This window comes from Cebus imitator, unplaced genomic scaffold, assembly GCF_001604975.1.
Source record: "Cebus imitator isolate Cc_AM_T3 unplaced genomic scaffold, Cebus_imitator-1.0 Scaffold264, whole genome shotgun sequence".
NCBI classification, from domain to species: domain Eukaryota; kingdom Metazoa; phylum Chordata; class Mammalia; order Primates; family Cebidae; genus Cebus; species Cebus imitator.
The window spans coordinates 2,891,050-2,904,655 of NW_016107579.1; the positions used below are offsets into that span (position 1 = coordinate 2,891,050).

General features: G+C 35.7%; 1 protein-coding gene across 1 annotated transcript in view; it reads left to right on the forward strand.

The window, feature by feature from the left end:
- Positions 1 to 13,606, forward strand: part of LOC108283741 (band 4.1-like protein 5) — a 94,788-nt gene that overhangs the window by 12,637 nt on the left and 68,545 nt on the right. The window contains exons 7-9 of the mRNA XM_017500270.2: positions 2,629 to 2,798; positions 3,871 to 3,977; positions 5,535 to 5,562. Coding sequence (XP_017355759.2) covers positions 2,629 to 2,798; positions 3,871 to 3,977; positions 5,535 to 5,562 — 305 coding nt within the window. The remainder of the gene's footprint in view (positions 1 to 2,628; positions 2,799 to 3,870; positions 3,978 to 5,534; positions 5,563 to 13,606) is intronic.

Genomic DNA, 13,606 nt, shown 5'->3' on the forward strand with positions numbered 1-13,606 from the left:
AGCTTCATTTATATTTTTAGTAGCAAGCAGTTGTATTTGGCTCATTCTTACTGTTTCATTTAATGAATAGACCATAATTATCTGTCCATTCTACTATTGCTGGACACTTGGGTTGTTTTCAGTTTTCAGCTGTTAAAAGTAGTACATTTTTTGGCCAGCATTTTGGAAGGCCAAGGCAGGATCCCTTGAGGGCAGCAGCTTGAGACCAGCCTGGGCAACATAGAGCCCCCCATCTCTACTAAAAATAAAATTCTTAGCCAGGCATGGTGGTGCATGCCTTGTAATCCCACTACTCGGGAGGTGGAATCAGCAGGATTGCTTGAGCCCAGTAGTCCAAGGCTGCAGTGAACTGTGATTGCACCATTACACTGCAGCCTGAACAACAGAGGAAGACCCTATCTCTTATAAAAAGAGTGCTGTCTATTCACAGTAGCAAAGACATGGAATCAACCCAAATACCCATTGGTGACAGGTTGGATAAAGAGAATGTGTGCGTGTACACACACCATGGAATACTGTGCAGCCATAAAAAGAATGAGGTCATCTCTTTGGCTGGAACATGGATGGAGTTGGAGGATAATATCCTTAGCAAAGTAATGCAGGAACAGAAAATCAAATACCACATGATCCCACTTACAAGTGGGAGCTGCATGATAAGAACTTATGCACACAAAGAAGGCAAGAACAGACACTGGGGTCTACTTGAGTGGGGAGGGTGGAAGGAGGGAGAAGAACAGAAAAGATAACTAACTGAAATTTAACTGGGCTTAGTACATGGGTGATGAAATAACATGTACAACAAACCACCATGACACATGTTTACTTATGTAACAAACCTTCTCTTGTATCCCAAATCTAAAATAAAAGTTAAAAAACAAAAGAGTGCTATTCTGAACAAAAAGGTGTGTGTTTGTATTTAGCTTTTGTAGGTACTGCCAAACCTCTTTCCAAAGTATTTAATACAAGTTTATACTCCCACCAGCAGTGTATGAGCATTCCATTAGTTACTGGTTGTTTTTTTTTTTTAACTAACGTTTGTTAATTCTTTTTCATTTTAGCCATTCTTGTGGAGTAGAGTGGTGGTTTTAGTTTTTGTTCCCCTAATGACAACTCTGCTTCAGCACTTATTTATGTATTTATTGAATATTTGGTTTGAATACCTTTATGAAATGCCTACTCAAATCTTTTGCTCATTTTTCTATTAGTTCATGTGCCTTTTATTCATTGAAAAAATTCTTTATATGTTCTGAATATTAGTTCTTTGTCAGATATTAGTATTGCAAGTATCGTCTACCCTTGGCTTGCCGTTTTTTCACCACTTTTATTTTTAGTCGACATGTAATAATTGTACATATTTATTGCATACAGAGTGATATTTTGATACATGTATACAATGTATAATGATCTAATCAGGGTAACTAGCATATCCATCTTTACTGTCTTAATGGTGTCTTTAAATAACCTGAAAGGTACCAAAAATTATAAAATAGATAACCATCTTGTTTATGATCTAGAGTTAACATATTTATATCTTGCTTCAGATCTCTTTTAGAAATAGATAAATACCATTATGTATGCAAATAAATAGTATCCACTAAAGTTTGACCCCCTGACTACCTACCCTCTTTCTTCTGGTACCTGGTCACCATTTTTGGAGGGTATTATTCTCATGTATATTTTGTAACTCTTTCCAAATATTAACACATATTAGAATTGTTTCAAAAACTTTCATAATAATATATATTTGCAGCTTGCCTTTTTTATCTAAGGGTGTACCTTTGTAGATCTAACATATATATATATACTATTGTGTAATATGAATAAACAGTAGCACATTAATTCATTCATCATTTATTCAATCTCTCTGTATAAGTTTTTACATATGCCACTATTTACTTGACCATTTCTCCTTTTTTGGACATTTAGGGTTTGGCCCAAGTTTTACTGAGGAATGAGACTGAGGAATATATGTCTTCATATATAACTTTTGATATTTAGAAAATAATTTTCCCCAGAGAGACAGTATAACTTAGTTGTTAGAGGTGTGTGTAGATTCTAGAGCAAGACTAATGGTTAAGTTCATTTCTGGTTTCCTTTCTTAATAGCTTTGTGACTTTGGGCTTAATTTCTTTGAGCCTCAGTTTCCTTATCTATGGAATGGGGCTAATGATCATATCTACTCATTGGGATCATTTATGTGAAATCCTTAGAAAAATTCCCATATGAATGTTAACTCTTATAATTAGACTCCTGGGAGTGTGGTTACTAGGACACAAATGTGAGCATTTTTAGGGCTATTGATATATACTGCCAGCTCTGATATGATCCTTCAAATTATAATTATACAGTTTTCCCAAATAATGGCAGATGGAATCTCATTTTATGTCTCTCTGACAAATGAGATCATGTAAGTAGAGGGGAGGGGAATAATTCTTAGGAATAATTTTGTATTGGCTGAGAAAATGAACAACTTGATTTCAACTCTGCCCTTATTATGTCGATACTATAAAGAGTGTCTGAATTTCAGGGAGCACACTAGACATTCGTAGATGTGTTTGTATCTCAGAAATAGGAGACATGACTGTTTGACCTAGTAATTATCTCTTTTTATATACTTGTCTTTTTCAGGGCAAAGAACAGGAACATACGTTTGTCTTTAGACTGGATCATCCAAAAGCATGCAAACATTTATGGAAATGTGCTGTAGAGCATCATGCCTTCTTCCGCCTTCGAGGCCCTGTCCAAAAGAGTTCTCATCGATCAGGATTTATTCGACTGGGATCACGATTTAGATATAGGTTAATTTTAATAGCTGTTTTCTCTTTCTTTCATTGCATACAGTCCCCAAAATTTAGACCAACCTTCTCGTTTTTTACAGATATGTTAACTAAGGTATAGAGAAATAAAGTGGTTTGCGAGAGCCTTCCATTGACCAAAATAAATTTTAAAAAGTGGTATTGTTATTGGCTATAATTTCTTGAATAGATGGAAAAACAGTAATTGTATAATGGCTTTTATATCCTTCTTGACGTTAACTTTATGTATTAACCCGCTCCCAATTTATCTATTTAACAAGAGTTTTAGGGACTCTCCACCCAACCCCTGGATACCATATAGAAAAGGGTTTCTTGCACTGAATGGGATATTAGTTTGGATGACATTTGTGGTTCTGTATAAACCTGAAGTTCATTATTCTCATGACTCCTTGTTTGTTGTCATGAGTTAGAAATGTTTTGGTTTACTGGACGGTGGATTACTCGTTGTGAGTTTTCTGCATGCCATGGAAATCAGTTAATATCATTTAAAGAAGGAACAGATAGTACCAATAATGTGGCAAGTTGACTGTGTGGAATTAATAGAAGTAGTATTCTATTGTACTTATATTAAAAGTGAGAAGGCATTTTCTGAACTGAATTTAAATGAAAATTAAGGAGAATAAGACAATAGTCTTAAAAAACATTTCTGGAAAATTTTACTGAAAAGTGTACATCACAATTAGAAAAGGTAACTGAAAATGTTCTTTTGATTACATACTTTGTACTGAGGAGTTTAGATGGGAAAGAGAGGGAGTTTCCATAAAAGGACAGATATTTCAAAGTTATTTAATGTGTACTTAGGTGATATACATGCTTATGAGAAAATAAAAAAACATAATCTGTTGCATATTTCACAAAAGCCAGAGTGAAAGAATGATATGATATGATATGATAAAGAGAGAAATGAAGACTATTTATTAGTAGTTGTTCCTGTAGGATGAAGTTTAGGATGATTCTTTTAAGGAGAACCTGAATGTAGACTGTCTTATTTGTGTCTGTTTTTATTACTGTAGACCTCAGATTTATCTTGCTCTTGTTGTTATACCTCATTTAGTGGGAAAACAGAGTATCAGACCACAAAAACCAATAAAGCAAGAAGATCAGCATCCTTTGAAAGAAGGCCTAGCAAACGATATTCTAGACGAACTCTACAAATGAAAGGTGAAGTGCAACCCTGTTTCAAAGGATTATTCTTCCTTGACAATTAATTATGTGCTGGTGTTGTTTACATAAAAGGAAGTTACCTGAATCATCTTCTTAGGTCTGTTCCAGTCAACTAAAGTACTTTTCTGGCAGAAACAATTTCATGGATTACACAGAGAAAAATTACCTGTGTTGTTAGCAGAGATTAAACTTTACGTTAATCCCAATTCAAAAATGATAGTCTAAGGTTATGTTCAGTTTTTGTATACAAAACTGTGTTTCTGTACAGCAACATATTCTCTGCCTTTTTGATTTGTAGATGTCATTCTAAAACATCCCTTAATCCCCTTAGGAATTTTTAAAAACATTATCTTTTTTTATTTTTTTTGAGACAGTCTCACTCTGTCTCCCCTAGGTTGGAGTGCAGTGGCGTGATCTCAGCTCACTGCAACCTTCGCCTCCCAGATTCAAGCAATTCTTGTGCCTTAGCCACCTGAGTAGCTGGGATTACAGGCTTATGCCACCACTCTGGCTCATTTTTGTATTTTTAGTAAGACAGGGTTTTGCCATATTGGCCAGGCTGGTCTTGAACTCCTGACCTCAAGTGATCTGCCTGCCTTGGCCACCCAAAGTAATCCAAAGGATTACAGTCATGCCTGGCCAAAATATTGTCTTGTGATGAATTTTTTTAACTAAAAATTATTTCGTACTGTATTATAATATTAAGGATTCTGTTAAATATTATTTTAAAATGTAATCCCCAATGTTATACATAGCCATTTCCTAATTCCTAAGTGTTACTTGCTGAATAAGATCAATTATATAAGAAAAAGCATTGTTTGCCTTGAAAAATAAATTAAACCTTGTGTTTAGTTTTAAACTGAATTTATATTAAAATGCAAATTTAATTTTAAGTATTTCCACTGTCAGAGTCATCACCAGTTTTCCAAAAACAACTGTAATGATTTGTTGTTGGGCAGTATTGACTTTAAAAAGAAAAAGTCATAATTTTTGGTGTGGCTGTGAATTAAATATACAGCTTTAAATAAGACCGTTTTAATTTGTGATGATTTTAAAACCCTAAGTTTCCTCTTTTTTTTGACTGATGGTAATTCATAATCAGTCAGCTCACTCTGGAGGCTTACAGATGGTGCTGTTTAAAAGGAGGAGATATATATGCATTTTATTGCTTTATTTGAAAAATGAAAATAATTGCCATTGTTGACTTTAGTTGTATGAACCCCAAAACAGTTTGATGAATTGAAGGTTTTTAGATTTATGGTTGGGGCCAAGTGTGGTGGCTCACATCTTTAATCCCAGCACTTTGGGAGGCCAAGGTGAGAGGACTGCTTGAGCAGCCCACAAGCTCAACTCTCAGGAGTTTGAGATCAGCCTGGGCAACTGTAGTGAGACCCACCCCTATCTCTACAAAAACATGAAAGACCCTTTCTCAAAGAAATAAATTTATGATTATGAAACATGGCTTATGAAGCAATTAAAGTTTTGCTTTGAATAATGCAGCAGTTTATCATGTAAGATGAAACTAATGAAATGTTATCTTTTTTCTTCTGTTAGCATGTACTACAAAGCCTGAAGAACTTAGGTGAGTAATGTCTTGCAACTTAGGAATTGCTATCAAATGATTGGAATTTATGTAGTTGCTATCATTAAACAAATATTTAAGACTTATCAAAGTGTCTGGTTGTCCCTAGGCATTGGGGATATATCAGTGAATAAATAAATACATAATGCCAGATAAAATTGGTGTGATAAAAAATTAAAGCAGTTGAAGGAAGTAAAGAATGGGGTCGGGGCAGATGTGCCATTCATAAAGAGAATAACATATATTTGTTATTGGCAAGTGGCTGAGGATCTAAAGATAAATTTTGATTCTTATGCTTAAGGAGCTCAAAAAACAAAGGTTGATTTGCAAATAAGCAATTTTCTTTGTGGGATAAATCGTACTTGGTTGTGGTGTATAGTCCTTCTTTATGTTATATGTTGCTGGATTTCATTTGCCTAGCATGTTTTTGTATTTGTGTGTCTATATTCATCAGAGATATTGGTCTGTGGTTTTCTTATAATGGATCATCCAAAAGCATGCTAACAGTTATGGAAATGTGCTGTAGAGCATCATGCCTTCTTCTGCCTTCAAGGCCCTGTCCAAAAGAGTTCTCATCAATCAGGATTTATTCAACTAGGATACAATTTAGATATAGGTTAATTTTAATAGCAGTTTTCTCTCTCTTTCATTGCATACAGGCCAAAAAATCTAGGCCAACCTTCTCATTTTTAAAATGTGGTAACTAAGGTATAGAGAAATAAAGTGGTTTGCCAGAGTCTTCCATTGTCTGTTTTTTTTATGTCAGGGTGGGTAATACTGGCTTTACAAAATAATTTTGTGTATGTTCCCTTCTCTATTTCTTGGGAAGAATTTGTAAACAATTGGTATTAATTATTTAAATGTATGGTAGAATTCACCATTAAAGCCATTTTTCTCTTTATGTGAAGCTTAAAAAATTCTTGATTCAATCTATTCTGAGAGATCTATTCAGATTTTCTTTTCTTCTCTTTTTTTAATTGAGATAGGGCCTAGCTCTTTCACTCCGACTGCAGTACGGCCTGAGCATGGCTTGGCTTACTGCAGCCTCATCCTCCTAGGCTCAAATGAGGCCTCCCATATAGCTGGGACTACAGGCACTTGCTGTCATGCCTGGCTAATTTTTGAATTTTTTGTAGAGATGGGGCCTCGCTGTGTTGCCCAGGCTGGTCTCAAACTCCGGGCTCAAGGAATCCTCCTACCCACCCTCCCATCCTGCCTGGATTACAGGGATGAGCCCTCCCAGATTGAATTTTTTTAAATCTTGATTCAGTTTGGGAATTTGTGTCTTTCTAGAGCTTCTCTCTTTTATCTATGGTGTCTAGTTTGTTGGCACACAGTTTGTATTCCCTTTTGCCTTGTATTTCTAAAAGGTCCATAGTGATGTCTCCTCATTCCTTTCTGATTTTTAGTATTTTGAGTTTTTTTTTTTTTTTTTTTCCTTGACTAGTCTATCAAAAGTTTGTCAGTTTTGTTGACCTTTTCAAATAGAACCAGCTTTTGGTTTTATTGATTTTTCTGTTTCATTAATTTTTGCCCTGTGTCATTTTTTCCTTCTGTTTGCTTTAGGTTTAGTTTGCTAGTTTTCTAGTATCTTAAGGTGGAAGATTAGGTTATTTAAAATCTTTATTTTTTTAACATTTAAAGCTATTTTCTTTCAAGCACTGCTTTGGTTCAGTAAGTTTTGCTATGTTGTGTTCTTGTTTTTTGGTTATCTCAAATTATTTTCTAACTTGTGATTTCTTCTTTGACTTGTTTGGTTACTTAGGAGTATGTTGCTAAATTTCTGTGTATTTGTGAATATCAAAATTTTGTTTTTTCTAATTTTATTCTGTGATGGGTAGAGGACATACTTTGTATGCTTTTAATCCCTTTAAATTTATTGAGACTTGTTTTACACACCCTGCCATATGAGTCACCCTGGAAAATGGTTTATGTGCACTTAAGAAGAGGGCGTATTTTGCTGTTTCTGAGCGGAGTGTTTCATAGATGTCTGTTCGTTTATTGTGTTCAGTTCTTCTATTTCATTGTTCATCTTTTGCCTAGTTTTAATCCATTATAGAGAGTGGACTATTGTAGTCTACAACTATTGTCTATTTCTTCCTTGCCCTTCAGTTCTTTCTGTTTTTGTTTCATGTATATTGTGGATTTACGGTAGGTATGTATGTGTTGATAATTGTTATATTATCCTGATGGACTGTTCTTTTATTGTGACAAAATGTTCCATTTTAATCTCTAGTAACTTTTGTTTTAAAGTTTATTTGGTGTAGATATTGCCAGTCCAGTTTTCATATAGTTACTTTTCCATGATATAACCCTTCCATCGAGTGTGGAAGTTTTCACCCATTATTTCTTCAGATATTCTTTATGCTCTCTTTCTCTTCTGGAATTTTTATTAACATGTAAGTTTTTACACTTGATGGTGTCCTACAGGTCTCTGAGTCTGTTTGCTTCTCTTTATACTTTTTTTTTTAAGGCTATGTAATCTCACTTGACCTGTCTTTAAGCTTACTGATTCTTTTATCTACTTAAATCTGCTATGGAGCATCCCCTTTGTTAATCTTCTATTTCTGCTACCATACTTTTCAATTTCAGAATTTCTCTTTGGTTCTTTTTTATAATTTCTATGTAGTGATACTCTCAATTTCATGAGACATAGTTGTCATACTTTATTTCTTTAGATGTGATTGGTTTCGTTAGCTCTTGAACATATTTAAAATAGATAATTTAAAGTATAGAGAACTAGAGGAATGTTAGCCACATCTTCTTGGCTGCACTAACCAGGAGTAGAGCTACTACCATACTGAGATTGGAAATTGTGGTTCAAATGTCACAAACTTAGGCCTTAATGAGATTTAGTAGATTTTATTGAATAAATATTTCTCCACTTTGTGTGTGCCTTTTAATGATTAAAAAAAATTTTTTTTTAAAGCCAGGCACAGTGGTTCATGCCTCTGATCCCAGCACTTTGGGAGGCCAAGATGGGAGGATTGCTTAAACCCAGGGGTTGCAGACCAGCCTGGGCAACGTAGCAAAACCCCATCTCTACAAAAAATACGAAATTTCACCGACTGGGTGTGATGGCACCCTGCCTATGGTCCCAGGTACTTGGGAGGCCGAGGTAGGAGAATCATTTGAATCCAGGAAGTCGAGGCTGCAATGAGCCATGATCACACACCACTGCACTCCAACCTGGGCAACAGAGTGAGTTCTCTGTCTCAAAAAAAAAAAAAATTTTTTTTTTTGGCCAGGCGTGGTGACTTAATGCCTCTAATCCAAGCACTTAGGGAGGCTGAGGTGGGCAGATCGCATGAACCCAGGAGTTTGAGGCGAGCCTTGGCAAAACGGCAAAACCCTTTCTCTACAAAAAATGCAAAAAAAAATTAGCCACATTTGGTGGTGTGCACCTGAAGTCCCTAGCTACATAGTGGCTGAGGCAGGGAGATTGCTTGATCCAGGGTGGTTGAGGCTGCAGTGAGCTGAGGTCATGCCACTACACTGCAGCTCAGATAGCAAAGTGAGACCCTGTGTCAAAAAAAAAAAATTTTTTTTTTTAAACCAGTTAAATGTTTGTTTCATTGGGGAGAGTATCTGTTTTTGTTTTCAAATTACCATTCTGAAAGTCTTGCTTCTGATGTCTCCATTTATTTTATTTATTTATTTGAGACAGAGTTTTGCTGTATTGCCCAGGCTGAGGGCAGTGGTGTGATCTTGGTTGACTGCAACCTCCACCTACCAGTTCAAGTGATTCTCCTGCCTCAGCCTCCCACGTAACTGAGATTACAGGCACACACCACCATGCATGCCTAAGTTTTTGGATTTTTAATAGGGACAGGGTTTCAGCATGTTGACCAGGCTGGATTCAAACTTCTGACCTCAATTGATCCACTCACCTTGGCCTCCCTAAGTGCTGGGATTACCTGTCTGAGCCACCATGCCCAGCTGGTTCTATTAATTTTAATAATATATATTACAATGAGTCTATAGTGTCATGTAATGATTAACATTTATTATGTATTAGAGTCTCCTAGAATGCCTGTTAGAGATATGATTCAGATCATACCCACAGATGTAGTTTATTTTTGAATTTATCTGTACTCTTATATGGTGGGTGTCTCACTAGAGCTTTTTCAAAGGAGTTGGTTGTTTTTGGATACTGAGAGTATCATCAGCCTTACCTTGAAATGTCTTCTTTTTTTTTTTTTTTTTTTTCACATAGAAAGTTGTTAAAGTCAGGCCGTGATTAGTGATTGACTGTAATAGCACTCTGCTGTTTGAACAAGGACTCCCCTCAAATTTCTTTAGCTGTCAGTAGGCTGTTGAAAATAATAATAATAATAATAATAAATAGAACAGGGAGGAATGTGGAATTCTCTCCATGAAATTTTTATTAGGTAAAAAAGCCAACATTTTTTGCCTTTTCTGCGCTGTATACTTTTATTTTTCTTGGATTTATTTATAAGCTATGCTTTTAAGAAAAATGGAGTAATGGCCAGGCGTGGTGGCTCACACCTGTAATCCTAGCACTTTGGGAGTCCAAGACGGGTAGGTCACCTGAGATCAGGAGTTTGAGACCAGCCAGGCCAATATGGCGAAACCTTGTCTCTACTAAAAATAGAAAAATTAGCTTGACATGGTGGTCCATGCCTGTAATCCCAGCTATTCAGGAGGCTGAGGTAGGATAATTGCTTGAACCCAGGGTTTGCAGTGAGCCAAAATTGTGCTACTGCACTGTAGCCTGGGTGACAGAGCAAGGCTCCGTCTCAAAAAAAAGAAAAAGAAAAATGGAATAATATTAGAGATTTTCTGTACATTTGAAACTATTTTGTTGATTTAATGGATTTTGTCTTGCTTTCCTGAAAAGGAAGCTGGGATATGGGATATTAGAGCTTAAAGTAAAAAGTGAGTACCTGCTAAAGTTAGCAGAAATGTAAACAAAGTATTTAGCAATGATATGTAGTTGAAAAATAAGGCTTTTATTTGCAAAATAGGAGGTCCTTCTTTATGTTCTGAAACATATTTCCAAAAAAAAAATATGAGTGTTTATATAGTGTCTGTTTTGTATTTATGGTTAATTTAACTTTAATGGCTAAATGTTAGTGTCTCTTCATTAGCAATGCTTTCGGCCCTGGAAAACATAGCAGAAATGGTATGTTTAAGGAATGATTTTTTTTTTAGACTAGGCTTTTAAAAATGAAATGTAGAGGGGGACCCAACTCTCCTGAAGGTTACCGAGCACTAGCTGTCACAGTGCTTGAGAAAACCTGAGCTCAGACTGGCATGCTCTACGCCCCTTCACTCTTGCCCTCCCAGTTCTGTTTGTATGAACAGTTTTGCTCCATTGAACCATGGAAAACAGTACTGTTTGAAAAGTCACAGCTATTTGACCTGAAAAGCTTCTTGACCTTGGACTCTGCAGTTTTGTAAAATGCCTATTTGAATAACAGATTTTTAAATTGGCTAGTGTCAGTCATTTTTCTTGTACTATTTTGGCTCCTAACTACTCTCTTGTGAGTCATGAATACTATGAAGTATTTTAAGAGGTGATGTTTTAAAGGATAGTTGACATTTCAATTAGTAGTACTTCTTATACAGGCTTAATATGCAGTAAAGAAGAAAAGAAAAATAGTAGAGGAAATCAAATGAGTAGAAGGTGTAATATGTAAGAGCAAAACGGGTCAGTTATTGTATGTAGTCTTTTAAAAGGTAAAGATTGAACTAGGTTAGTAATGAGAAATAATTCAGTAATTCCTTCATGTTCATGGAAGTGAAAGAATATACATAATTATCAGAGAATAATGCTTTCTGTATTTCAAATCATTTGAAAACAGGAAGTTATGATTCAATTAACATCACTTAAAAGTATTTCATTCTCATTATTCTTATTGATCACCTACTGAAGTTATTCCTAGTTAAAAAGAAAAGCTTCAGAGAATTACCAAGGGACCATGGACTAGTAAGTCTAACTTCTGTACCAAGCAGGCTGGGTGAGATTTCATTAAGACTTAGGATCATGGGTATTCTGGGAAGAGCAACATGGTTAGTAAAAAGAAATTGTGCCTGATGGGTATAGTCTTTAAAATTGCCTTGGCAGTAGATCTGCACTAAATTGTTTGGTTTTTGTTTGTTCGTTTTGGGATTCTTTTCTTTTCTTTTCTTTTCTTTTCTTTTCTTTTCTTTTCTTTTCTTTTCTTTTCTTTTCTTTTCTTTTCTTTTCTTTTGTGATTCAGGGTGTTGCTCTGTCACCTAGGCTGCAATGCAGTGGCTTGATCATGGCTCACTGCTGCCTCAACCTCCTGGGATCAAGCAATCCTCCTGCCCCAGCCTCTAAAGTATCTGAGACTACTACAGGCACCCACCTCCACACCTAGCTATTTTTAAATTTTTTGTAGAGCTGAAGGTTTGGCTGTGTAGTTCAGGCTGGTCTCAAACTCCTGGGCTCAGGCAGTCCTCCTGCCTTGGCCCCTGTGAGTGCTGGGGCTACAGGCCTGAACCACCATACCTCACCAATAGTATTTCTTTTAAAGGTATTTTGTTGTTGTTGTTGTAATCACTATTATTATTTGTATTTTACTAATATTAATTCATTTAGTCATTCTAACAGTCTCATGCAAATGAGTAACCCAAGGTGTACAGAGTAGACCTAGTGACACAACTTGGCTTTGAACCTGGACAGTGGAAGTACAGGTTATGGTGACTCAACTTGTAATTGATCTGTAGTTCTTTAAAAAAAAACAACATAAAATGTGTTCACTCTCCATCCCCCAGCCTTTTAGCAGGGCCTCTCTTCATTCTTAGGTTCTTAACTGGTTGACTTTCATTATTAGGTAGTTTTTATCTTGCTCTGATCTTGTTAGAAAGGCTTCTGGATACTCTGTTCAGAGGTAGTATTTGAGAGCTTTGCCTGTTTCCTCTTAGTAGAGTGAGATGTTGGCTGGTTATAATCTAATAGTCTTGATTATTGCTATGGGAAGTCTTTGCCGATCTGATGATTGGTAGTGATTTGCTTTTAAATCTACTTGGGGTACCCAGAATATTCTGTCTTTATCCTTGAAAGTTAGTGGCGAACAATAGGGATTGCTTGTATTTATCTGTGTCATTTTCCTGAAACACAGTGCTGTCATTAAATCTGCAAATTATTTTCTCACTTTCAAGGAATTTTTTTGTAACTTTGAATTATTATTATTATTGTTGTTATTATTTTGAGACGGAGTCTCACTCTGTCACCCAGGCTGCAGTGCAGTGGTGCCATCTTGGCTCAAGCAACCTCTACCTCCTGGGTTCAAGCTCCTGAGTAGCTGGGATTACAGGCGTGCACCACCATGCCTGACTTGAATTATTATTTATATAGTTGAATTTCTTACTTCAGGGATACCATTTATCCTTGTGTTAGAATGTCTGACATTAGGAAACTTTTTTTCTCATTTTATTGTGAATTATAGTTCATCTTTGAGTTTTTATTTTATTGAATTTTTTTTTTCTGTAGTTCTCTAGGTTTTTTTTTTTTTTTTTTGTTTAGGTTGAGGGTTTTTTCAAGTGCTCTTTGGGGGTATGGGGGTGGGATAGGCACAAACGAAACTGAAAATTTTAAAACATAAGTCATTTGGAGAGGAAGGTGTACACACAGAGGTTTCAAACTTTCTAAGACTTTTTTACTAAGGCCTTTTGAGTTATAAAATGCTGAGTTCTTGACAACACTGGAAAATCTGGGTGGTAGGAATATACAAAAGAAGTGACAGATAAGTTTATGTGGGTATTGTGTTGCTGTCTTTGTTAGGCCATCTTTGAAAGCTGTTGTCCAATGAATAAACATTAGTTGTGAAGTATATACTTCTAAAGCACAACTAAAATACAGGTATATGCAAACATCAAATGAGCAACTATAGAAAAGCAAGTATTTGCCTGTAAGAACAGATGTTTTCAGGTATCGGACATTCTTAGTTTTAGGTACCAGCAGTAGTTTTATTCTTTGTTTGAAACAAAATGTTAATATCTTTAAAATAAATCTTTCATTAGTGTATGTGTAATTTTACAAAGTGGAGCCTTG